At 69.9% G+C, this 24,858-nt stretch overlaps 3 protein-coding genes across 3 annotated transcripts; 1 reads left to right on the plus strand and 2 right to left on the minus strand.

Annotated features, from left to right (window-relative positions):
* Positions 1-154: 154 nt before the first annotated feature.
* Positions 155-8,742, plus strand: TMEM259 (transmembrane protein 259). Its single transcript, XM_055343072.1, has 11 exons — positions 155-558; positions 4,319-4,597; positions 5,107-5,206; positions 6,009-6,119; positions 6,353-6,475; positions 6,563-6,663; positions 6,751-6,808; positions 6,944-7,027; positions 7,126-7,258; positions 7,327-7,426; positions 7,533-8,742. Exons 1-11 carry the CDS (start codon positions 325-327, stop codon positions 8,076-8,078), a joined length of 1,869 nt encoding a protein of 622 aa, XP_055199047.1. The 5' UTR covers positions 155-324; the 3' UTR covers positions 8,079-8,742.
* On the minus strand, positions 8,674-15,596 carry GRIN3B (glutamate ionotropic receptor NMDA type subunit 3B). The gene is given in 10 exon segments (XM_055344374.1): positions 8,674-9,195; positions 9,293-9,357; positions 9,430-9,594; positions 9,841-9,992; positions 10,066-10,181; positions 10,421-10,566; positions 11,803-12,835; positions 13,123-13,327; positions 13,330-13,714; positions 14,934-15,596. Coding segments are annotated over 10 exon segments (3,339 nt in total). The 3' UTR covers positions 8,674-8,786.
* Positions 15,597-17,905: 2,309 nt separating this feature from the next.
* Positions 17,906-24,520, minus strand: WDR18 (WD repeat domain 18). Its single transcript, XM_055343086.1, has 10 exons — positions 23,874-24,520; positions 22,857-22,967; positions 21,499-21,632; positions 21,142-21,283; positions 20,565-20,708; positions 20,403-20,467; positions 20,191-20,315; positions 19,849-20,015; positions 19,233-19,301; positions 17,906-19,117 (listed from the first exon to the last, which is right to left on the minus strand). The coding sequence occupies exons 1-10, from the start codon at positions 24,336-24,338 to the stop codon at positions 18,986-18,988; spliced, it is 1,554 nt and encodes a 517-aa protein (XP_055199061.1). The 5' UTR covers positions 24,339-24,520; the 3' UTR covers positions 17,906-18,985.
* Between the last annotated feature and the right edge of the window lie 338 nt (positions 24,521-24,858).

The following is a 24,858-nucleotide window of genomic DNA, read 5'->3' on the forward strand; positions in this document are numbered from 1 at the left end:
CAAGAAGGGCTTGGCAGCCGCGAAGGCTTCTGGGGGATGATATGCAAAACACCCGGACCGGACGCAGCCCCGCCCCTGTCCCGGAGAGAGGGCGGGGCCGCCGTGGGCGGCCGCCGGCATCCCAGCGTTCCCCGCGGGCGCAGGGGAGCCGCTCTTGCCGGCGCGGCGACTCGCTGGCGTCAGCAGAGGCCGCGGAGGCGGAAGATGGCGGCGGCGGCGGCGACCGGGCGTCGGTGAGCAGCGCGGCCACGGCGAGGACGGCCGATGGCGGCCGGGAGGCGCCCTCGGGGACCCGCGGGCCGTTAGGGCGCGACGCTGGGCGGCATGTCGGAGCACGCGGCGCCCGGGGCCCCGGGGCCCGGGCCCAACGGCGGCGGCGGCGGCGGCGGCGGCCCGGTCCCCGCGCGCGGGCCTCGCACCCCCAACCTCAACCCCAACCCTCTCATCAACGTGCGCGACCGGCTCTTCCACGCGCTCTTCTTCAAGATGGCTGTCACCTACTCGCGGCTCTTCCCACCCGCCTTCCGCCGTCTCTTCGAGTTTTTCGTGCTGCTCAAGGTGACCGAGACCCCTGACCCCTGACCCCAGCGGCCGGACCCCTCTCCCGGGTCTGCGACCTCTGACCCCGCCCCCGCCGAGGCGGCGGCCCCTCCCGCTCCGGGCCCTTTAACCTTGCGATCGGAGGCCGCTGCCCCCGCGCTGTCCGCCGCGCCCCGGCCTCCCCTCCGGCCGCGCGACCCGGGGCCAGATCTTGGGTTTCCCCGAGCCCCGGGGCTTCCTCCCTGCCAGGGCGCGCCCCGTGCCCCCCTCGGTGCGCTGGAAGCCACTCCCCGTTCCGCCTTCACCTGCGCCTAGTCCCGGGCTCCCACCCCGCCCCCTCGGCTTAGACCCTCGGGAGCGTGACCTAGGGCAGGACGCCGGGCCAGGGCGCAGCCAGCTCTGCTGCCTTAGCAGGCGGCCTGTCCGAGCCTCGCCGCTCGGGGGGGGGGGGGGGGGGCTGGCCCCGGCCTAGGTCCTGGGGAGGGGCCTCAGGGAAGGTTCTGGGTTCCTGAGCAGAGTGGTGGTCCCCGCTTGGGCAGCCGCCCACTTCGTCTCCATCAGTGCTGCGGCACTAGGGCTGGGGATGCTGAGATGCCCGGTGGTGACCTTTGGGCCCCTTGTCTGCAGAGGGGGCTGAAGCTGGCGTTCAGGGCACTGGGAGTCCTGGCCAGACCAGGTTGTCAGGAGCCGGTGGCACTTTGGGGTCTGGTGGACGGAGTCACAGCCACCCCACAGCGCGGGCTGCCGGTCTACGGGAAGTCCCCTGGCCTGCGAGACTGCCTGATGCTGCGCGGAGCCCCCAGAGCATCCCCAGCCCCCGAGTGGGCGATGCCTCCGGTGGAGGGGGCACTGCCTTCCGCAGAGGATCAGGAGCTCGCCCCCCCCCCCCCCAGAGCAGGTCCTGGTCGCCTCCATTCTGCCTCGCCGCCTCCTGACTTGGGAGCAGATGGTGTGTTTGGGCCAACCCGGCGTACAGCCGTCCCTGGTGTCGTAGTCAGGTGTTCTGGCGGCTCTCATGTCCTCACCAGGATCTGTGGGGTAAAGCCTGGAGGCCTCGTGTACCTCGTGCATCCGCGCGACCCCTGGTGCCGCTTGCGTCGCTCCTCTGCACAGTGCAGGCTGGGACCTGCCGATTTGTGAGGTGACTGCAAGTTCCGGAAAGCTCCACGCCTTTGCTTCCTGCCTGCCCAGTTTCCGAGTTCAGTGCGGAGATCGAGGTCCCTTCGTGGACTTCCTCACGGCTGCCTCTTCCTGTGCTGCCTGTTAAGCTAAGCTCGCAGCCAGGAGCCAGCCCAGCCCCCCAGGGCCCCCAGGGCCGTGAGAGGCAGTGGCTGGGGCCCGGGTTCTGGCAGCCTTGGCTCCCGCCTCTCCTGGTTTTCCTGGCATCGAGGGCGGACCAGGACCTCCGAGCCATGGAGCAGCCGCACTAGGTGCACCAACCTGTCCAGTTGGACTCAGAACCGTGGACAGCTAGACCCTGCAGCTGCTGAGCGATGCCTGTAGGGTAAGGGGGGCTCTGACATTCAGTGCCTTCGGCACTTCCCCCGCTCTGAAGAGTGGAGGTGACCCTCGGGGTCACTGTGAAGTGTGTTAGGTGTGTGAGGGCCCCAGGGTCCTTGCTGTGAATGGGAGTCCGTGAACACCTCCTCTGTGCCACAGCACAGAGGGCAGAGCAGGAGTGGCCAGGTGGGGCAGGGTCTGTGTGAGATCAGCAGCCTCAGGCCTCGGGAGACAGCAGAGAAGCAGGTGCAAAGGCACTGGGGCTGGCAGGTCAGCAAGGCCAGTGGGGCTGGAGGCATGGGGTCGCATGGGGCAGTAGAGATTGAGGGGTTGCAGGTACCCATGCAGGGCTGGCTGCTGCCTGGCCTGGACAGGTACGGGTGTCGTAGGTCTCTGGAGGCACCAAAGCTGTGTCTGTCTCCCTGTTCCTAATGGGGAAACTGAGGGAAGACCAAGGAAGGCCTTGTCAGGTAGGGTGGGCGCTCCTGGCCCTGTCTCTAGGGACCTCTCTGCTTAGTCGAGGGCAATAGACCTGGGGCTTTCAGGCAGGAGGAAGAAGCTGGTGTGGAGACCCCCTCGCGGAGCTGCTGGAGAGGGCACCAAGGTGACACTGCGGCCCTGGAGGCCCCTCAGGGGGATCACACACATTGGCGCCACCAGCCCCCCTCAGTTCTGTGAGCTTCCTCGGTAGGATAGGTCGCTCACACTGTACTCGGTCGTTTGGAGGTGTGTCCTGTGCTGTCCTCTCCCTCTGGGACCCAGCTCCTGTCTAGGGTGTTCTTTGGGTTTAATTCCCGGCTCCACCCCTCCTGACCATGCAGCCTCTGCCTTGGTTTCCCCGTCTGCACACCGGGGTGGAGGCAGACGCGTGTGTGACCCTGGGAGGCGTGCCCGGACATCCCCTGGCACCAGGCCACACTGCACGTCAGGCCTCTCTCAGATCTGTGGACATCTGGGCCTGGAAAGTTCAGACTAGTTCGGGGCACAGCTATGGCCGCCTCCTGAGGCTGCCTTGGGTCCCGTTCCTCCCGTCTCCAGCTTGGCAAGCTGCAAACACGATGTTGGGGAGAGGGGCTGGGGCCCTGTGGGAGGCTCTGCAGGCATGTGGGGCCCCAGCTGGCCTTCCACGCTGCCACCCAGGCATGGGCTCCAGCGCCCTCGTCGCTGCAGCACCTGCCGCGACCTGAGCACCTGGGGCTCCAGGGTGGCTTGGGCTCTGCTCAGGGGTCTGTAGCACCCACATCACCGTCCCGCAGGGGCGCATCTGGAGAGGAGTCTTTGGAGTCAGCGGGTGGGCCCTGGCTTCAGGTGGAGCTGGGCCCGGATCGCAGCAGCGTGCTCAGACACGGAGCTTCTCCGTCCCCTGGCCCCGCATCCCCCGGGCTGAGATGAGAGCGTGCGGTGTCTGCCCCGCGCAGGGCCCGTGGTCCACGATGGCACAGCAGCACGTACGGGGCTTGTGGCAGAGCACAGAAGGGACAGGGCCGTGGCGTCCCTGCTGCTGGCCGTGTGGCCACGAGTAGCCGGTGTGTTGGAGGCTGCACTGGCCTGAGGAGACGCAGCCCCTGGGGTCTCCAGCTCCTTGCACCCACTTCTCCCAGAACCGTGATGTGATGGGCGTCACGTCGGGCCAGCTGGGCCCTTTTCCCAAGGGCTAGGGTGGTGGCGGGTACACAGGTGTGATGCCTGGACACGGCATCCTGTCTGGGGGCGTGACCCTTGGCCAAGGCCTCGGAGAAGGGCAACCATCAGACCGTGAGGGGGGCTCAGGGGGAGGGATGGCCCTTTTGATGCACCTACAAGGCAGCAAAGGTGCTGTTGGTGGGGCGTCGCAGGGAAGCCGCTCACCCCCCTCCCCTCCTTCCATGCTGCTGACAGCAGGCAAGTCTGGGGGGGTAGGGGGAGCAGCTCCCCTGGCCCCACCCACCCTTGCCAGGAGCCCCCCGCCCCCATGTCCCCGGGGGCAGGGTCACCCTGGGTGAGAGCTGCACGGTCCCTATTTTACAGATGGGGACACTGCCTCCCAGAGACGCAGCAGGTTGCCCTGCCAGCGCGGGAGGGGTCGGGCCAGGCAGGCTGTGTGTAGCTGGGAGGTCAGGGCAGCGGGTGAGGCTGCTGGGCAGGCCCGAGCCCGTCTGACTGGATCCCACGTGGGGTACAGGCCGCCCCTCTGGCTCCGGGCCGTCCCGGGGCCTCCCCAGGACCGGGCTCGGCACAGCGCCTCCTGAGCAGGGCCTGGGGTGCCTGGGCCTCCGCGCTGACCGGCTCCCGCCCGCAGGCGCTGTTCGTGCTCTTCGTCCTGGCCTACATCCACATCGTCTTCTCACGCTCGCCCATCAACTGCCTGGAGCACGTGCGGGACAAGTGGCCCCGGGAGGGCATCCTGCGTGTGGAGGTCCAGCACAACTCGAGCCGCGCGCCCGTCTTCCTGCAGTTCTGTGACGGCGGCCGTCGCGGCAGCTTCCCCGGCCTGGCCGTGGAGCCGGGCAGCCCCGAGCCGGAGGAGGAGGAAGAGGAGGAGCTGGCCGTGGACATGTTCGGGAACACCTCCATCAAGGTGAGCGGCACCCGGCCGGGCCCCTGGCTCGACCGGGCCTGCTGGTCTTGGGGCGGGGACTATGGCGGGCAGGGTCAGGGCCTTGGGCCGTTTCCCAGCCCTTCCTGGAAAAGGATTGGCCCCTTTGTGGGGACGCTTGCTAGGAGCTTAAAGCCGGTCTTGCCTGTCCTAGACAGGTGGCCGCCTGTGGGGTGGGGAATGCCCTGTCACCAGAGACGTGCAGGTGGCCGCCAGCATGGGCAGGGGTCAGGCGGATGTGCGGCGCCCACGGTCTGCAGGGAAGGACTTGCTCAAGCAGCGAGAGGCTGGGGGGTCCCGTGGTTGGTGCAGACCCTTCCCTAGAGATGGCCACTCAGGAGCATGGGGTTAGGGTGGAGCATTTGGGTGTAAGGAGTGGGGTGTAAGGAGCTGGGTGGAGGGTGTCCCCGTGGAGGCTGGAGGTCACAGCTGCGGGGGGTGGAGTGCGGGGCCCTGCAGTCAGCTGACCCCTTCCTCTCGGCACTCCGCAGTTCGAGCTGGACATTGAGCCCAAGGTGTTGAAGCCACCGGGCGGTGCCGAGGCCCCGAATGACAGCCAGGAGCTCCCCTTCCCAGAGACGCCTACAAAAGGTACACACCGCAGGCACCCGGCCCGCACATTCAGGGAAGCGGGTGACCCTCCATCTGGAGGTTGTGAGTTCGAGTCTTGTTCTTCGTTTCTACTTTTTAAAGGTTTTATTTGTGTACGTGTGTGTCTGTACAGTGTACACGTTCCAGGGAGTGAGCAGAGCGTGTGCACAAGTGGGGGGCGGGGCAGAGGGAGAGAGAAAGACTCCCTGCTGAGCACAGAGCTGGACAGGACGCAGGGCTCCATCCCAGCACCCCGAGGTCATGACTTGGTTGAAGTCAGACACCCAGTGAGCCACCCAGGCGCCCCTGGGCAGAGAGATTTCTTAAAAATCTTAAAAAACAAAAACAAACAAAAATCTTAAAAAACAAAAAAAATACACGTTTCCTGGGCTGAACAGGTGTGTGCAGCAGGTCACATCGGGGTCACGACCTGGGGCCACACCCCAGTGCAGAGGGCCCAAGGGTCTGAGTGGCCATCGGTGCTGACCTGGGAGAATGGCCACTCTGCCTCAGTTTCCCCATCTATCAGCACATGGGGCCGTGACAGATGCCCTGGAGCCCCCAGTAACTGGTTTCCTTCTCTGGGAGCCTCATCTGTGAGAGGCGGGCAGGGGTCACGGGGGCTCTGAAAGTCCCGTGCGGTTTGTGTGATGCAGGTGCTCCACCAGCCTCCCCAAGCCCTGAGCTGTGGGTGGGCCCTGCCTCTCCCCTCACTCCCCGGAGCCACCAGGAGTGCTCACCCAGCCCCTGCGGGAACAGGGCTAGGCCAGGGCTCTGAGCCTCACGGGGCTTGTCCCCACAGTATGGCCCCAGGACGAGTATGTGGTGGAGTACTCCCTGGAGTATGGCTTCCTACGGCTGTCACAGGCCACGCGGCAGCGGCTCAGCATCCCCGTCATGGTGGTCACCCTGGGTGAGTGTCCCTCAGAGCGAGGCCGTGGGGCTCTCCGGGGTCTCAGGGTCTCCTGATAGGCTGCCTGGGGGTAGGTAGCCCGGAAGCACTGGGGTCCCAGGTCTGGGGGCTGTGTCTGCTCTCCCAGCTGCAGAAGCTTCCTCTCTCCTCGGCATCCTGGGGCGAGAGGGTCCCAGTGCTGCTTGGGTGGGGGCCCTGGCCACACACCCACTCTGTCATTTGCCCGCCCACAGACCCCTCCCGGGACCAGTGCTTCGGGGACCGCTTCAGCCGCCTGCTGCTGGCCGAGTTCCTGGGCTACGACGACATTCTCATGTCCAGCGTCAAGGGCCTGGCGGAGAACGAGGAGAACAAGGGTTCGGCGGGCCCCAGCACCAGGTGGGGGCTGGGCGCAGGGCAGCGGCTGGGCAGGCGCTCATGGCCTCCCCCCTACCTCCGAGCAGGCTTCCTGCGCAACGTGGTGTCCGGTGAGCACTACCGTTTCGTGAGCATGTGGATGGCACGCACGTCCTACCTGGCCGCCTTTGTCATCATGGTCATCTTTGTGAGTGCTGCGGGGACAGGCGGGCGGGGGCGGGGTGCGGGGTTCGTCGGTCCCGCCCTGAGGCAATCCTGCGGCCCTCGCTTGCAGACCCTCAGCGTTTCCATGCTGCTCAGATACTCCCACCACCAGATTTTTGTCTTCATTGGTGAGTGTCCCTGCTGGCCCGTCAGCCGGGTGGGAGGGGTGGGCTCAGCCCCAGGCCCGGGAGGCCCCCTGCCCACCCCCACCCAGCCGCCGGGCACCTCACCCGGTCTGCCCGCCCGCCGCTCTCTGCCCGCAGTGGACCTGCTGCAGATGCTGGAGATGAATATGGCCATCGCCTTCCCCGCGGCGCCCCTGCTCACTGTCATCCTGGCCCTAGTAGGTGAGGACGCCCCCCCCTGCCCCCGCCCCCCCCCAGGGACCTGCCCGCCCCTGCCCCGCCCCTGGCGGACCCGCCCAGCCAACCCCTCCTCCCCGCAGGGATGGAGGCCATCATGTCGGAGTTCTTCAACGACACCACCACGGCCTTCTACATCATCCTCATCGTCTGGCTGGCCGACCAGTACGATGCCATTTGCTGCCACACGAACACCAGCAAGAGGCACTGGCTGCGGTGAGCACCAGGGTCCGTGGGGGTCTGGGGCGGGGGCATTGGGTGGCGCCTCACTGTCCTCCCTGCAGGTTCTTCTACTTGTACCATTTCGCCTTCTACGCCTACCACTACCGCTTCAACGGGCAGTACAGCAGCCTGGCCCTGGTCACCTCCTGGCTCTTCATCCAGGTGAGGGGACCGTGCACCTGGGGCCCGGCCTGTTGAGGGTTCTGTGGAAGTGGGGTTCTGGCTCTGGGTGCTGGCCTGACTCAGAGCCCACCCCCAACTCCTCCAGCATTCCATGATCTACTTTTTCCACCACTACGAGCTGCCTGCCATTCTGCAGCAGATCCGAATCCAGGAGATGCTGCTACAGACCCCGCCACTGGGCCCCGGGGCCCCCACAGCGCTTCCGGATGACCTGAACAACAATGGGGGTGCCCCAGCCGCCATCCCCGACCCTGCTGGCCAGCCCCCCGCCCTGGGCCCTGGCTTGTCGGGCACTGGTGGGGGCCCTGGGCCTGTGGCTGAGGCACCCAGCTCTCTGGTGGCTGCGGCGGCTTCAGTGGCGGCGGCAGCCAGCGGTGACCTGGGCTGGATGGCAGAGACGGCCGCCATGATCACAGACGCCTCCTTCCTGTCTGGCCTCAGTGCCTCCCTCCTGGAGCGGCGGCCCGCTGGTCCGCTGAGCCCTGGTGGGGGGTTGCCCCGAGCCCCCCAGGACAGTGCCCCCTCCAGCAACTCCCTGGCGCATGACACAGCGCTCCCAGCCGCCGGGGTGAGTGGGCCCAGTCCTGCACCCACAACCCCAGTGGACCCACCCCCAGAGGTCGGTTCCTGAGCCTTGGGCAGCTGACCACCCCGTCCCTGGCCATGCAGGCCCACTGGGTGTGACCCGGCTGGAGCCCTCGGGTGTCGGGGAGGCTGTCCGGTGGTTCTAGGGACTGGCCAGCGCCTTGGGTGGTGTCGGGGTCCATCAGGTTGGCCCAGAGGAGGGTTCCTCTTCCCCTATGTGGGGCCTGCCCGAGGCCTGTCCCTGCTGTTAGTGGTGGGCCCCCTCAGCCAGCGAATCGAATCGAGGCAGGTCAGAGGGGGGGGTGGGGACTCCATGGAAGGTTCTGGAGAGGGCTGGTGAACCGTGTGGAGTGAGCTGTCCCTTGGCAGCAGAGCCGGACAAGTCTCTACTAAGGTGAACGCCGGTGGGGGCCACCCTCGCTGTCCCGGCCCGCTCGGCTGGTGCTCCATCATGCTCAGTGCCTTTTCCACGGCCCCTGACCCCCGGTGTGTGTACCAGGGCTGGGGTCCCGGGAGGGCAAAGTCCACGCCTTGGGCTTGGGGATGCGGTGGCCGGGCGTGGGGGTCCAGCCCTGCTGGGGTGGGAGTGGGACAGGGCTGGTGGCCAAACTAAATTACTCGGTGAGGAATGCAGAAGAGCGCTCATTCCATTCTATTTAATTGCAGTGTACAAAATTGTGTTTGTATATAGAATAAACTGTTGACAGCGACGGGGCAGCGTCCGAGCGCCGGGCAGGGAGCGGCCCGGGGTGGGTCACCGCGCCGCTTCTGGTGCCTCGGAGCCGGCGTGCAGCGGGGGCGGGTCGCGGGGGTCGCGGGGTCCGTCCCCCAGCTGGGCCAGCAGCTGTCCCCGCCGCACCAGGGCCTGGCGGAGGCGCTCCTGCGCGTCCTCGATGCGCTGCCGCAGCTCCTCCAGCTCGCCGGGCCGCGGAGGGCCCGAGGGCGGCGCAGCCGGCAGGCGGCCGTTGGAGCAGAGCCACACGGGGCCCTCCGGCGGCCCAGCCTGCGCGTCCGGCGCCGCGGCGGCCACCGTGGGCTCCAGTAGGAACCGCACGCGCCGCTCCTTCGCCGTGGCCCGGCGCGCCCGCATCCAGCTCCCCGGGCCCGCAGGCGCCGCCAGGGTGTCCTGCCGCTCCTCCGCCCTGCGGATGTTGGGGTACGGGCTGGTCGTTCTCCGGGGTGGGGGTCCCCTTGTGGGGAGGGCCAGCATGGGGGCTGCCGGCAGAGCTGTGGGGTGGGAGGGGGCCCCAGGGCCTTTACCTCGGCTTCGGCTCCGGCTCCTCCTGGCCTTCCGGCGGCTCCATGTTCAGGGCGCGGTGGATTCTCTACACGCGCAGACAGAGGCCGTGGGGTCACGGTCGCCGCCCCCCCCCCCACCTGCGCGTTCGGCCCCTCACCTGGCTCGTGTGCAGCCAGTACTGCAGCTTGTTGCCCCTCCGGATGCGCGGGAGCACCAGGCGGTAGAAGACGTGCTCGCCCAGAGAGCTGAGCACGGCGCTGCCCAGCCCCAGGCACAGCAGCACGAAGAGTCCGGAGAAGTGGTAGATGCCCACCTGCAGCGTCTGGGGGCACACGTGGGCACGAGCCCTTCGCGGGGAGCCCCGGCTGGGGGCACACTGGGCAGAGGGGGGCCTGCGGCCGCCGAGTAATTGGGAGCCAGGAGTCCCCGAGACAACGCGGGAGCTGGGCTTCGGTGGGTGAATAGGAGTGCGCTCGCTCGGCTCGGCACAGAGCACCTCGGCCGAGGCCCGCGCAGCCTCGGGGCCCCCAGGCCCGTCCCGCCCCGGCCCTCGCCCCGGCGCCCCCACCTCTGTCACGGCGAGGACGCGCTTCCCACAAGGCACCATCTTGTACCACTTGTCGTGCAGCAAGTCGATGAAACCGGAGGACTTGTAGCGGCTGATGAACTCGGACAGGTTGGAGGTGAGTGGCGAGTTCTGAGGGAGTCCGATGCCGTAGCCTGGGGGCCAGGGTTGGGTCAGGACACTGCGCCAGAGGAGCCTCCGCAGGGCCCCTGGTCCCGGGACCCTCACCCTCCATGGCGAAAGGCTTGCCCACGGTCAGCAGTTTACAGTCCGCGTCGATGGAGACTTCGTAGTCGAGGAGCGACTTGTCCATGATGAAGGCGTTGAGCTTGGGGGGGTCGCTCCTGCGGGGGATCGGGCAGCGGGATGAGCGGCCGCGCCCCGTAGACCCCGCCCCCGGCCCTGGCCGGCCCCGCCCCCCAGCTCCCGCCCCGTGCGAACGCTCCGCCCCCGGCGTCCCGCCCCCGCGCAAGGCTCCGCCCTGGGCCCCGCCCCCGCACAAGGCTCCGCCCTGGGCCCCGCCCCCGCACAAGGCTCCGCCCTGGGCCCCGCCCCCGCACAGGGCCCCGCCCACCGGGCTCACGTGAGCATGGCGACGCCGCGGGGCGTGGTGGGCGCGCTGTGGCGCCGCATGCGCGCGTGCAGGTCGGGGAAGCTCTTCTTGATGTAGGCCTCGGCGCTGCTCTCCCACACGGTGCCCACGCGGAAGCCCTGGGTCGGGTGGTGCAGCTGCGGGGGCGGCTGGTCAGCGGGGGCGCTCGGCCCGGCCCCGGCCCCCGGCCCCCGCGCCCTGCTCCGCGCACCCGCCCCGCCCCCCCCCCCCCCCCCCCCGGGATTGCCCCGGCGAGCCAGCCGCTGTTCTAGGTCCAGCCCGGCCGCGACCCCGGGCCCCGCCCCCCGGGCCCCACGGAGCCCTCCCGAGCCGGCCGCCACCCCTGCCGCCCGCGTCCTCGCCCCGGCCGCCGCGCCCTCGGAACGCCAGGCCCCCGCCGGACGGAGCCTCAAGCAGGACCGTCTAGAACCTTCCGAGGAGGGGACCCCGGACGCGCGCTGTCGTCGGGCTCAGCACTCGGAGCTCATTAACCAGCTCGGGTGGCCACGTGGGGGTGGCGGGCGCCCGAGCCCGCGCTGGCTGTGGCCTGGGTGACGCGCCCTGGGGTCGCTCCTGCACGAAGTTCGCAGCCGCGCTGCTGCGGAGACGCAAGCGGGGAGGACCGCTCGCTGCGGGGTCTGTGGTCAGGACCCACGTCCAAACTCGCGGGTGGGGGGGCAGCTGGGAAAGGGGACCCTGGTGGCGGGAAGGCGTCCAGGGCGCCCAGGGCCACATGCCCGGCAGTCCGGCGGCTGGGGCGGGGATTTGGAGCGGGACAGTGGGTTCGTTCGCGGTTCTCCTTGCTCCCTGCTCAGGAATACTGAAAGTGTTTGCTTAAATAAGAGAAACCGGGAGCCTGGGGGCCACCTCTGCTGTGCCCACTGCCCTCGGGGGCTCCGGGTGGGCAGGCGGGGACGTTCTGTCTCGGTATAGACACCCTGCGGGTGCACCTGCCTGTCCCCTCCTCACCCTCCCCTCCTCCACGCTGCCTGTGCCCCGGGCCTTTGCACCTGCTGTGCCTTCTCTGCCAGCGTCCCTCCGTGATGTCTACATAGAGGTCCCTCGAATGTCACCCCCCCAGGAATTCCCACTTGAGAAGCCGGCCCCCCCGGGCTCCCTGTTATTTTCTCCCTGGCACCCAGTAGCCATCTCACACCCCACCTGGTCGGCTTCTCTAGATCCCTGACGCCTCCCCCTGCGGTTTGGGGATCAGCACCCGTTTGGCCCCAGCTGGGCCCCTGGCACCTGGCACACGCGCTCCAGGCGCTCAGTGTTTCCGGGAGCAGGAGGCCGCACACGGCGGCGTCTTGGGAAGGGAGCTGGGGCGGTGGGTGACCCCCCGGCTGGGAACCCCGGGCCCCGCAGCTGCCCACCTTGGGGTCATGGATTCCCGACAGTTCCAGGAAAGTCTTGTCCCCGACCATGACGGCGGCCAGGTTGGCCGTGTAGCTGGACAGCACCAGCAGGCAGAAGATGGCCCAGAGGTTCATGAGGAGGCGCCCCGTGGGGCACTTGGGCGTCTTGCTGGACACCGTGCGCCCGAAGAGGATGGCGTAGCAGAGGTTGAGGGCCGAAGAGTAGGAGAACACGGTGGCGCGGTTCCGGCCGCGGGGCGTGAGGCCGTAGGGGCTGCGCCACTCGTACAGCGTGAGGAAGAGCGCCGTGAGGTGCAGCGCCGCGAACACGCCCAGCCACATGGACCAGTGCAGCGGCCACGTGAAGGCGCCGATGGGCGACGCCGTGTCCCGGGCCCGCACCATGATGCCCAGGCTGGTGGAGAAGAAGGGGCTGCTGAAGTCCAGCACCTGGGAGCGGGCCGAGTTGATGCTGAAGCTGGTGACCGCCATGTGGGCCCTGCCGGCCAGCAGGTCGCCCACCAGGCCCGTCCAGCGGCCGTCGCGCAGGGCCCCGTACTTGCCGTCGCCCACGATGTACAGCTCGAAGTCGAACGGCGTGTCCTCCGCCAGGCGCTCCAGCAGGTCGATGCAGTAGCCGTAGCAGCACTTGCGCAGCGCGCGCGGCGCCGAGCCGTTGGCCAGCGCGGCGAACAGCGCGTCCAGGGCGGCCGAGTCGTTGGTGCCCGGGGCCAGGCACAGCTGCCCGGCGGGGCACTGTCCGTCCTCATCCGGCTCCCGCGCGAACACGAACGGATGCTCCACCAGCGTCACCACGCGCAGCTTGGGCCGGGCCCGGGCCCCCGGGGACGGCGGGGGCTGCGCGGCCGCGCCCCCCGGCTCCGGCTCCAGGCGCCCGGCCCGCCAGCTGCCCACCGTGGCCCAGGCGGGGGCACCCAGCGGGTCCCGGCGCAGACTCCACACGCGGAAGCGCCGGGACACGTGCACCTGCGAGGAGCCGCTCACCCACACCGGCCCCGTGCGGCCCTCAAAGGACGTGTTGGCCAGGAACCTGGGGGGCAGGGGGCAAAGGTCAGGGGGCGGGGAGGAGCCCTGGGCAAGCCCTCCACTCTCAGCCCCGCCAGCGGGGTGCGTTAGGGCTCCGCCGGGCCGCTCCCGCCAGCCTCCCCGTCCCCTTGCCCTGCCCATCGTGTTGCTCCCGAAGCCCCGTCCCCCGAGTCCCCAGCTCCGGCTCTGCTTCCACCTCAGGGACACAACCCGCTCTCCGGTATACAGCAAGTGCCCAATAACGGTACCCGTCTGGACTCGGAGGCAGGTGTGAGTCTACGGGACGCTCACCGGGCCAGGAGGCGGCCTGGGGACTCGGGCCCAGCCGGCTGCGGGTCGTGGCAGTTGCCCGACATGGACAGGAGGCTGCGCTCCGGCTCCGCACGGGCTGCGCTGCTCAGGGCTCGCGCCACCAACTCCACGGCGTCGTGGACGGCGGCCTCCAGCGGGGGGCGCGCCACCTCGCCCAGTGCCAGCAGCCCTGGGGGCAGCCCTCAGTGGGCAGCACCTCGGCGCTCAGCGGGGTGCCCAGCAGCCAGCGGGGCCCGGGGGGCGCGGCCTGCAGCACCCGCCAGGCGCGGGCCAGGGGGCAGCCCAGGAGCACGGCCGTGGGGGCCGGGGCCGCGCCGCCGGGTGGGGCCCCCAGGGGGGCCAGGCGGGCCTGCAGCCCCGCGTCACCCGCGTCTGGCCGACTCAGGTCCAGCACCAGCTCTGGGGCCCGGCCGGCGCGGGCTGTCCAGAGCGCCACCAGGCCGCCGGGGTCCCGCACGCGGCACAGCGCCAGGCTGACGGCGTCCGAGGCGTGTGCGTGCAGCACGGCCACCAGCACATCCAGCAGCGTCTCCAGGGGGCTGGCCCAGTCCAGCTGCAGGTGGAACGGGTTCTGGTAACGGGGTGGGCACAGTTAGGGCAGGCGACCTGTGGCCCACTGCACCCTTCCCACCGCCATCAGTAGGTGCTCCGAGAGGAGATGTCACCCCCAAAACTGGGCAGAGCGCCGGCACGCGGCCCTCCCTGCCCTATACCCCCTTTGTCTCCCCGCTGCCATCGGCACCGAGCCCGGCTCCTTGGCCTGACCTTCAGGGCCGACCCTCCTGGCTCTGGCCGCCCGGGTAGCGTCCCACTTTTGCATTCCCCAGCTACAATCCCTTTCCCCTGTATGCCTGCCAACTCCTACACATCCTGCAAAACCCGGCTCCGTTGCCCCTCCTCTCTTCAGACTTCCCCGGCAACCCTGGGCCTTGCAGGGCCTTTCTGAACCCAGAAAATTCTCTTGGATTTGCTTCTAGCTTGGGGAGGCCAAGATGGCTTAGCGGACATCTCAGGTGGGCGGGGTGCGCAGGAGTCAGCCCCGGAGTCTGACCGGCCCGACCGCAGGCGCTCAGTTCCCGGGGGCGGCAGCAGAGGGCGCCACAGGCCTGGCTGTGGGCCCGCGTCCTCCCGACCGGGTCGCGGGCAGGGGAGGGGCGTGGAGACCCCAGGCCTGTCCGGGTCAGCGTCTCCGCCCAGCAGGCAGGGGAGCCCGGCTGTGGGCTCCAAGGTGGATTTCGAGGGCGGGGGGGGGGCCCGCGGTCCCCGCATCCCTACCTCCAGCCCCCCTCGCTGTCCTGGGCAGGGGGTCCTTCAGGGGGCACCACGGGGCACCCAGAGCCCTGTCTGTCACCCTGTCACCTCCTTGTCCCATTTTCTACGTGTTCGGGCCGAAATCCAGGCTCAGGGGTGCAACCAAGAAGCGAATAAGCCCCAGAGATGTGGCGGGTGCGGGACGGAGGGGCTTGATGCCAGCCGCCCGGGCTGGGAAGACCCTCCGCCCGCAGACCCCGCCCCGCCCCCTCTGCACCCCCACGTGGCGCAGGGACACCTGCTTCCCTTGCCCGCCCCGGCCCTGCCCGGGCAACTAGAGCGTCCCGGCGCGGCAAGGGGACCCCGCTGCGCGCGGAATGGCCCCGGCGAAGGCGCAGGGGCAGGGCGGCCAGACTGCGTCGCCAGGGCCCAGGACGGGGTCGGCGCGGCCGGGTCCGCAGCCTCCTGGGCGCCCCGGGAAGCCCGCCCCCCCCCCGCGGCGCCCCGGGGCCCCCTCGCCCGCCGCGCGCCCCGCGTACCGGGTCCCCGAGGGGCGCGCGCGCCTCCCGCCGCAGCACGCTGAGCACCGGGGTCCCCGCGGCGGCCGCCAGGAAGTGCAGCTGCAGCAGCTCGGGCCGCGCCTCGGGGAAGGCCAGCAGGGCCGCCACGCCCGGGGCCGCCAGCGCCCGGCACAGCCCGCGGGCCAGCGAGGCGGGGTCGCGCGCGGGGGGCGCGGCGGCCACCAGCTCCAGGCTCAGGTTGCGCGGCGGCCGCGGCGCCAGGGCGGCCCGGGCCAGGGCGGCGCGCACGCGGGCGCGGGCGGCGGGCGCGCGGGGCAGGAGGGCGCCCAGGCGCACGGAGCCCCCCGGGCCGCCGCACGGCTGCGGGTGGCCCCCCGCGGGCCCGGGCCGCGGCCCCAGCGCCAGCCACAGCCACAGCCACAGCCACGGCCACGGCCACGGCCGCCGCGCCAACTCCATCCCAAAGTGGGGATGCGGGCGCAGGAGCGGGTGGCTGCGCGGAGGAGGCGTCCCCGCCCGGGTGTCGGCGGCCCCCAGAGGAGGACCACGGCCCGGGGCGGGGAGTGGGTGGGGCCTCGGCCTGCCCCGCCCCGCCGCGCCCCGCCCCGCGCACCCGAGCGCCCAGGCCGAGCACCCGCAAGCGATGAGGGGGCAGGAGCGGCCCCCACGCCCATACGCCATCCCTGCCCCTCCCAGCCCGAGAACGTCGCCCGCTGCCGCCGGGGAAACTGAGGCCCGGGAAGCTCAGTCGGCCCCCGTGGTCACCCCACCTCCGGGTCTCCCTAGACCCGCACTTTGGAGTGCGCTCTGCCCTCGCGTGCACCCTGGGGACACCGAGGCAGACCACGCCTGATGGGAACGTGTGGCCGGCTCTGCCTTCCCGCTGCAGGCAGGGAACCTGGGGCAGAGAACTCCTCCTCACCCCGCGGGACCCAGCGCCACATGCCCCTGCTCAGGAAAACTCGCCCGCTTGTCCCCCTCCCCAGGCAGCGCCCCGGCCTCCAAGTCTTGCTGGTTCCTTTGCTCTCACAGCGGCCGCGTCCCCGCTGCACCGAGGGCGGGCCAGGGCGGGGGGCGCGTCCACCCCGCGGCCGCACACAGCAGGCGCTCCGTGATGGCTTGCTGCTGGGCTCGGACAAGGACGCTCTCCACCGCGCCCTGCCGCCCACCGCTCCCCACCCTCGCCCGTCCCCGGCGCCTTCCCGCACCCGCTCTGCCGCGGTTGCTCCTGCGGCCCGGGTATGCAGCAGGCGCTCAACACACGCCGCAGCCCCGCGCGGACCCCGCTCCTCCAGGCCGCCCCGGGATGCCCCTCGCACGGAGCACTCGGCGCCCGGTGGACGTGCGCCCGGTCATCGTCCCCTGGAGCCAGCGCCAGAGAGGCCGGGCGACAACCCAGGCCGCCCGCCGAGTGCCAGCCGACAGTGGGATCAGCGTGTGCGGGAGTCAGGACAGCTGCCGCCGGGGCGGCTGCCAAGGCCACAGCGTGCAGCCACCTGGCTGGGCGGCGCGGGTCGGGGGTGTCCCAGCGGGCTGGCCCTCCCCGCCGGGGCCACTGTCCTCATCCTGGCAGGGGCGCCAGGACGCGGAGGCCTCAGGGGCGTCCCGGGGCGCATCCTGCCTGGTAGCGAGGTCCCTCAGAATTGGACCCGCACAGGTCGGGGACACTCGGGGACATCACCGCGTGGGTCCTGGGAGGTGCCCCACACTCGCACCAGGTGCCGCGGCTCCTGCATCGGCACCGTCGGGGGCAGGCCGGGGCTCTCCTGGGACGCAGCAGTGCCACCCCGAGCCCTGCGCCTCCGCGTCCCCACGTCGAGGGGCCGCCGTGTAAACAAGCGAACACGGGGAAGGTTTCCTGCCCCCAACCGTGGTAAAACATATAAAATACGACGTTCCAGTTTGGCCCAATGCGCGTTTAAAACATTTTGTCTTAAGGCTCAGGGCATGGAGCACTCACCCTGCCGCACACCCCCCCACCATGTCCAGAACCTTCCATCTCCCCACACGGACCCCCCCCCCCGCCCCAGCTCCCACCACGTCCTCTGTCTCTGTGGATGGGCTTCCTCTGAGGACCTCCTGGGATGGGGGTCCTGCAGGTGTCTTTCTGGGTCTGGGTCCCTTCCCTGAGCCTGGTGTCCTCGGGGTCTGTTCACATGGGGGCGTGTCGCCCCCCCCCCGCCGCGGCTGGGTTGCGTCCGGGTGTGGACGGGCCACCGTGTACCCGCTCCCCTGGATGGACACCCGGCACTGCCCCTCCCGAGCATCACTCGTGCCACGGTGACCCGGGGACCGCAAGTTCTCGTTTCCTTTGGCGGAGTTCCCAGATGTGGATGTGCTGGGGGGATGTGGGGTCTATTCTAGAGGTCCCTCCCGCCCCCTGCCCCCCCACCTCACGCTTCACCTGCCCGTGCACGAGACTGCGGTCCCTGTGCCCCCCCCAACCCCGGGGTACAGGCTGCTGGCACCTTCCCCTCTGGCCGCCGCCGCCCACCATGTGGGGCCAGGTTGTGCTTCCACAGGACGTGGACAGAACCCTCGGCCCGCACGGGCCCCGCACCGGTTCCAGAAGGCTCCATGCAGATGGAGAATGGGTGCGTCCGTCACTGACAGGGAAACAGAGTCTGGGCCCCGGGTGCAGTGAGTCCAACCTCCTCCCGGTGTGGCCGCAGACGGAGGGGGGCAACCTTGTGGGCAGCCCCGGACACTGGGCGCAGAGGCCACCTGCCTGTCAGTGCGCCAGGCCGGCCAGGGGTCCCCTGCTGCCCTCAGATCACAGCGATGCCCCACGGCCACCCAACCCCCCTCCCTCCCTCCCAGCCCTACCGGGGCCTCCCAGTCGCCTCTGTGCCCACCCACTGGGCAGGGGCGGGGCGACAGCAGATCCTAGGACCCAGCAGGTGGGCAGCTGAGGGTCCAGGGCAGCAACCACGCGAATCCTGGGGGGTGAGGGTCCGTGGGAGCAGCACCCCCAGAACAAGCAACACAGCTCCTTCCAGATCATTTAATGAGACCTCAGACAAGGCAAGACGGAGCCTGGCCGCAGGCACCGGGGCTCCGAGGGCTGGTCCAGGGGTGGGCACGGGAGAGGGCCCTTTGGTCCCTGGGAGCCCCGGGCTAACCTGAGGCCCTGCTGGCCTCCCAGACCCTCTGGACGCTGGATAAGGGGGTGTAGACCCTGGTGCCCCAGGACCCCGCCCCATGTGGCAGCACTGGCCAGACCCTGCTGAGCCCCTTCCTGCTGCACTGCTGGCAGCAGGTGACCCCTCCCCTCGGGCCCCCGGGTGTGGGGCTGCGCGGTCACAGTGGTGTCCCCAGGCGGCCAGCAGGACCCCTCTCCTGGCACGGACGGGGCACCCCCTCAGCTGCGGGGCAGCTGGACCTCAGGGCACAGAGCCCGGGGACAGGGCGCCTGTCGCCCCAGAACACAGACCAGCGCGGACGACTGGCTCCAGCCGCAACCAGACGGCACCTGCTAGATCACACGGATTTTCTGGATCATTAAGCCAGGCTGTCGGTCAGGGACAGCTTTCCAGAATGTTCTGAGGATTGCTTTGGGGCCCACGTGTCTGGGCCGGACTCCAGGTGCTGGCTGCAGGCCACGTCCCCAGGGCAGGAGGGACACCCGGGCTCCCTCGGGCCGTCATGCCAACAAGGAACACCGTCGGGGGCGGCGTGGACACGGTCCCCCCAGAGGACCCTGGCCCGGGCTGGGGAACCCCTGACCACGCTGCTGTCCCTGAGCCAGCCCTGCCCAGAAGCCTCCGCCTGCACCTCAGAGGCTGCCGCCCGGGTGTAGCCTGGCCCCACGGCAGAGCCCAGCCCCGCACCCCGAGAACCGGGCCTTCTGGGCACCAAGTTCACAAGTGGACCCAGCGGTTCCGAGGCAGGTCCTGCCCGAGGCCCGGTGAGCGTGACCCCGGGCGGCCCCGGCAGAGAGGCCCGAACAACAGGGGCTTTAGTTCTTTTGTTAAAAAAGAATAGCACCGAGAGGCCACAGGAGAGGCCAGCGGCCCAGCAGCTGGAGGACACGAGCCCGCGGGGTGGGCCTCGGGCCGGGCGCAGGGCGCTCACTTGGCCGGCCGCGTGATGATGCGCGTGGAGAAGTCGAAGAGGTCGCGGTTGACCTTGCGCAGGTTGTGCACCTCGTCCTCCAGCTCGGCCACGCGGATCCGCAACTGGTCCTGGCCGCCCAGGACGCTCTGTGGAGGGACGGGGCTCAGAGGCCAGGCGGCCGGGAAGCCTCCCAGGGCCACCGTCCCCACGGTCCCCGACAGGGCGCCCCGCACCCCTATCCAGGGCACGGCCACCACCCACCTTCTCCATCGTGCTGCTCATCACCGCGTGCAGCTGCTCCGCCCGCTCCAGGTGGCTGGGCTCCGAGCCCTGCGACACACAGAGTCCGCGTCAGCGACGGGCGGCCCCCGGGGGCACGCAGCTGCGGGGCAGGCGCCTCACTGGCACCCCGACCAAGGGGGCCCGCGGCTCCCACCACGCCTCGTCAGAAGCAACGCACCCCGTCTGCTCCCTGGCCCAGGCCACACCGTGGGCACAGGACCCGGAGGGACGCCCAGACACCAAGGACAGCCGGTCAGCCCCACAGCCCCACGGCTGGACGCACTGCACAGGGACGCTGTCTGTCTCCTGCTGGACAGCGTCTGGGCACGGCGCCCTTGGCCGGCAGCCGGGTGCTCAGCAGAGCCAGACGTCGGGCTCCCTGCAGGAGGGCCGTGCACAGAGACGTCCCGGGCCTGGGGGACAGACGGGCAACCTCTGGAGGCGCCCGGGGTGGGTGCCAGCGGGATGAGCACCACCTGCTACTCTGCGGGAGGCGGCCGGACACATGGCACACCCCCCGGGGCCCCACCCCAACCCCAACAGGACGTAAGGAGCTGCACCAGCAGGTGTCCCTGCGTGTGGGTGCAGCACCCACCTGCTGGTGGAGGCCCAGGCGCAGCGTGAAGCCCCCGCGGTGCGGCTCATCCCCGTGCTCAGCGCCCAGCAGGTGCTTGTTGAAATGGGGCAGGGGCAGGCCCGGCCTGAAGTCCGAGCTCAGCATGCTGACGGGCGCCAGCATGATGGAGGCGTTGGTCACGGGGCCTGCAGGGTGACAGGCTCCGTCAGGACCCGCCTCCCCCCAGCCAGGCCACCCGGCGCCCCCACCCCCCACGCCGCCCGGACCGGGTCCTTCTCACAGCTCCAGGCCCGAGCCACACGCTTCCGAGAGCTCTTGGGGGAGCTGGCTGCCCCGGGCCCCCAAACCTGGGCGCCTCACCTTTGAGGGTCACCGTCCTGATGCACTGCTTGCTCTGGATGTCCCAGAGGCGCACGGTCTCATCGTGGGAGCCTGAGAGCAGGACGCTGCCGTCAGTAGACACGGACAGACAGGTCACCTGGTTCCTGGGACAGACAAGCCCCAGTTAGGCCGGGTGACCCCGAGCCAAGACAGAGAGAACGGCCCCCTCCTGCTGCCCCCCAGCCCCGCACCTGTGCCCTCTGAACACCTTCCCGTTGTCCTGCTCGGGCTGGAAACTCTTCTCTCTCTGTCCAGGCTGCGGAGGCCAAGAGGGCCCGTGAGCCAGGGTAGCGCCGGGGCCCCACGGCCAGCGGCCCTCCAGGCCCAGGTGCCGCCCACCTCCAGCCACTCACCCAGGTGCAAAGGTCGACCTGGAAGATGGAGCCGTCGCTGCCGCCGCAGAACAGGTGGTGCTCGGCCAGGTCCATGGTCACAGCCATGATGCCCACGTCAAAGAGCACAGACAGCAGCAGCTCGCCCGATGAGACCTCCCACAGCTGGGGGTACGGGGTCGCGTGGGACAGATGCAGCCCTGACCAGGAGACCCTGGGCCCCCGGGGGACTGGGACCGCACCCACCACCCTCGGAGCCTTCCCCGGGACAGACCCTCGCTGTCGCATCCACAACCCCCACGTGACCCCCCGGGGGCCCTGCCGGTGGCAAAGCCCCAAGGCCGGGTGCCCTCAAATCCCCCGCGGTTTGGGCAGGGAGCTGCCAGGCGCAGGCAGCGAAGTGGGAATTTCCAAGCGGACATGGGCCTGCACCATCCACCCTCTGGACGTCCTTGAGGCGGAAGCATCGGGGGATTAAGAGCTGTCTGCAGCTGCCAGCCTGGGGGTGGAGGCGATGCACCGGCTCACGCTGGCCAAGAACCTGTCTGCGGCCACAGCATGACTCACGGATCCACTTGGGGTGCGGGGGAGCCCCTACCTTCACGGTCTGGTCCAGGGAGGAGGTGGCCACCCGGGCCAGGGGCCCCCCAAAGCCACAGTGCAGGTCTGTGATGGGGAGGGTGTGGCGAGACCAGACGTGCCGGGGGGCCGGGGTCCTGGAGGGGTCTACCTGCAGCACGCTGTGTGGAGGACCGGACCTCAGGGGCGGGGGGGCACCTCCCCTCGTCCCCGCGTGGCCACCAGGCCATCCCACCCCCAAAGCTCTGCGACGGCTCCCCGGGGTCCCCGCCCCCCCTCAGCCCACCTGGCTCCCGGCCCTTTCCCGGCCCGGGGCCCCGGCCTGGCCTTTCCCACGTGCTGCGCAGCCCGACCCGGACCGGGCCCGAGCCTCTACCTGCACAGGCTCCACGCCAGCACCAGACAGTCTTTGCCCCCCGACAGGAAGTGGCTGCTGTCCCCCGTAAACTGCAAGCACGACACATCCTGGTAGTGGCGGCTCAGAATGACCAGAAGGTTCCCCGTGGAGACCTGCGGAGGACACAGGTCAGCGGTTCACGGCTCAGGGGGGTCTGAAATGAAGGCTCGGTAGCCGCGCCTCCTCCCAGCCGTCCTTTGCCCACCGAGTCCCCAAGCGGATGAGGATCCTGTTTCAGCTCCTGCCCCCTGTCTAGTCACCCTGACCCTGAGTCCTAGGCATCAGGTGGCCTGAGGACCCCTGCCCAGAGCAGGAAGGGACGGTGATGGAACCGTGGCCTCCAGGGAGGAACCCATGGCTCCCTCTGCTCAGGACCAGCTAGATCCGGGACCCAGGAGCAGGAAGTCACTTCAGATGCCACCACATGAGCAGGACTGAGGGGAGGCGGAGGCCCTAGGTGGGGGGACAGGTGAGCCCATCCCACCCCCGAGAAGGTGGGGTGGGCTGGGGGGGGGCGAGCTCCTGTTGTGAGGTGAACCGTGCTCTTATCCGAACTCCTGGGGCCAGGCCTTCCTCGAATGCCGGGTCTTTGCAGGTCTAGCCAGGTCAGCCTGAGGTCACGCTGAACCTGGGGAGCCGTGTCCTCACAAGAGGAAAACTTGGGGGAACACAGGCCCTTCCCCCTGAGGCCCTGCTCTGAGGGCCTCAGCTTCCCTGCCCGTCCGCCTTCACGCAGAGGGAACGGGTCAAGGGGTTCGTACCTGCTTCAGGCCTTCAGCCTGAGCCGCTGCCCAGGGTGGGCCGCGTGGGGCGCCCCTGGAGGTCACGGCCCACAGGGTCAGGAGTGCTCCTAGAGCGCGGAGGGAGCCAGCGCCAGACAACAGCCCCCTACTGCCAACTCCTACCGCGCCCCTGGTGGGGACAGGGAACACGGATTTCTGCCCACACCTGCGGCACCAAGGCAAGGATTTCTACGACGGGCAACCTCTGATGAACCCCCGCCTCAGTTTCCCTCCCTGCACCAAAGCAACTGCTTCCTAGTCTTAGGATCCTGCACTGGGGTTTCAAAGCCCCAGGAGTGAATAACCAAGCCCCCCTACGTGTCTGTGACCCCCTGAGGATGCCGGGGGAAGGACAAAGATCGTTTCACCAGCATGGACAAGATCGAGAAAAGCAGGGCATGATTACGCGTCCACCTTCTGTCCCTAAACCGGGCGCTATCTGTGCGGGAGGTGAGGCGGGTCTCTCCGCCCAAACACGACAGGTGACAACACGGCCTAATCAACCCAGCGCCGGCAGACCGGACGCCACCACCTTAGTTTTACACCTTCTCTTACCTCCCACAGGTAGATGCTCTCCGCGATCCCCGCCAGGACATACAGGCCATTGGGTGACGTGGTCAGACAGGTCACAGGCCCAGGACACATGATCTTCTGCTGGAGCTGGTCCTGGAGAGACATAAGCAGCCCTGAGCCTCCCGCAGAACAGGGAGCTAGGGGGCCGGTGGGGAGGAGAGCCCGAGGGCGCCAGGAACGGGAGCGGGACGGGGCGGCCGAGGAGGGATCTGCTCCAGCCCCAGGCCTGCAGGTGCGGGACGGGAGCAGAGCGGAGCCTACTCTGGGCGAGGGGGGTGCAAGGCAGAGTCCACGGCCCTGGGCGCACCAGGCGGGCGGGCTGAGCGCGGAGCTGGAGCGGCCCACGGGCCACGGGCCGCGTCCTGGGGTGTTTCTAGGAGGAAAGCCACCGCTGTGCGGCGAAGGGCAGCGTCTCCAGCGGCCTCCCCCGCCTCCACGTACCTTCCAACACCAAGAGACCCTCCGACCCCAACCCACCAGCTCAAAGTTTTTTTTTTTAATTTTTAAAAATGATTTATTTACTTATTCATGATAGAGAGAGGGAGAGAAGCAGAGACCCAGGCAGAGGGAGAAGCAGGCTCCATGCAGGGAGCCCCACGCGGGACTCGACCCTGGGACCCCAGGATCACGCCCTGGGCCAAAGGTAGGTGCCAAACCGCTAAGCCCCCAGGATCCCTCCAAGTCTTTTTTTTTTTTTTAAAAAAACTCTATTTATTTATTTGAGACACAGAGTGAGCCAGAGAGAGAAGGGGAGAGGGACACGGAGCAGCAGAGGCCCCACTGACCGGGGAGCCCGACCCGGGGCACGACCCCAGGCGCCCCCGGAAGTCGCCCTTTTAATGGAATCTCGCGCCCCCCGCCCGGCGGGCCCCGCCCCGCCCCGCGCGTGCGCAGCGCGACCTAACGGAGCCCCGGCCCCCCCCCCCCGTCCCTCCCCGGGGCCCTCGGGCGCCCCGCGCGCCCTCCCACGGAGCCGGGCCCGGGCGCGCGCCGCCGCACCTTGCGCTGCAGCTCCCAGGCGCTGATGTAGTTCTTGCCCAGCTGCGCCGCCAGCAGGTACTCGCCATTGAGCAGCGCCAGGCCGCGCGGTCCGGCCTGCCCGCCGCGGTACGTGAGCAGATTGGCGCCCGAATGCAGCTCCCACACCACGCAGCTCCACAGCTGGGCCGCCGAGTCCGTACACACGGCCACCTCCATGGGAGCCGCCATCTTGCCGCCTCCACCGCCCCGGAAGTGCGTCACGCCAGCGAGACGGGCCCCCGCCCCGCGAGCTAGAGCGCCGCCCACGCCGCGCCTCCAGGGCGCCTGCGCGGCGGGCGGGGCGCTGGCCACGTGCTGGCCGCGGGCGCCCGGGGCTCGTCCGTGCGCGCGCGGCGGCGGCTCGAGGGCAGGCCTCCTCCGCGTGGGCCGTGGGGGGCGGGGCGCAGGGCCTCCTGCGGACGGCGCTTCCCAGGGCCGGGTCATCCGGGCCCCGGTCCTCGACGCGCGCACCCCGAGCAGGGAGCGGGGTGCGCGGTCCGCCCGGGCGGGGTCGGTGGGCGCAGCGCCTGCCCCCGGGGCACGGAGGAGCCCAGGCCCCGGCTTTGAACAAAGCGGCGCCAGCTGCGGACCTTCGGAAAGTTAGAATCCACGCGGAGGGCGGGGTCCCGGCGCGGGGCGGGGCTGCAGCAGCGGCCTGGCCCGGCGGAGGTCGGAGAGCGGGCCCGGCCCCGCCCCCCAGTCTGGCCACGCCCCCAGTCTGGCCACGCCCCCAGCCCCGGCCGGCAGGTGGCGGGCGCGAGCCTCCGACCCGGAGGCGGACCCGGAAGGCCTCGGCAGCCGCGGGGAGGGGGGAGGGGGGTCCCCGGGCCCGCCTTGCAGGGGGGCGGGGGTGTCAGCGACGGGGCCTCCCGGGCGGCGGGCGTGGAGGATGGGGCCGCGCAGCCCATGCAGGAGCCCGGATTTGATTTCATCCTGGGGGAGCCCGGCGTGCAGGTCCCCGCAG

Source organism: Nyctereutes procyonoides, unplaced genomic scaffold (genome assembly GCF_905146905.1).
Source record: "Nyctereutes procyonoides isolate TBG_1078 unplaced genomic scaffold, NYPRO_anot_genome, whole genome shotgun sequence".
Lineage (NCBI taxonomy): Eukaryota > Metazoa > Chordata > Mammalia > Carnivora > Canidae > Nyctereutes > Nyctereutes procyonoides.

Bases quoted from the DNA above. Each gene is read 5' to 3' on its own strand.
- TMEM259 (XM_055343072.1), top strand. From the start codon at position 325: ATGTCGGAGCACGCGGCGCCCGGGGCCCCGGGGCCCGGGCCCAACGGC. The intron at 6,120-6,352 runs GTGAGTGTCCCT...GCCCGCCCACAG, and splicing joins CGTCATGGTGGTCACCCTGG to ACCCCTCCCGGGACCAGTGC. The intron at 7,427-7,532 runs GTGAGGGGACCG...CAACTCCTCCAG, and splicing joins CCTCCTGGCTCTTCATCCAG to CATTCCATGATCTACTTTTT.
- WDR18 (XM_055343086.1), bottom strand. From the start codon at position 24,338: ATGACCCGGCCCTGGGAAGCGCCGTCCGCAGGAGGCCCTGCGCCCCGC. The intron at 20,316-20,402 runs GTGCGGGGCTGG...TGTCTGTCCCAG, and splicing joins AAGGTGTTCAGAGGGCACAG to GAACCAGGTGACCTGTCTGT. The intron at 19,118-19,232 runs GTGGGTGGTGGC...GTCCCTCCACAG, and splicing joins TGAGCAGCACGATGGAGAAG to AGCGTCCTGGGCGGCCAGGA.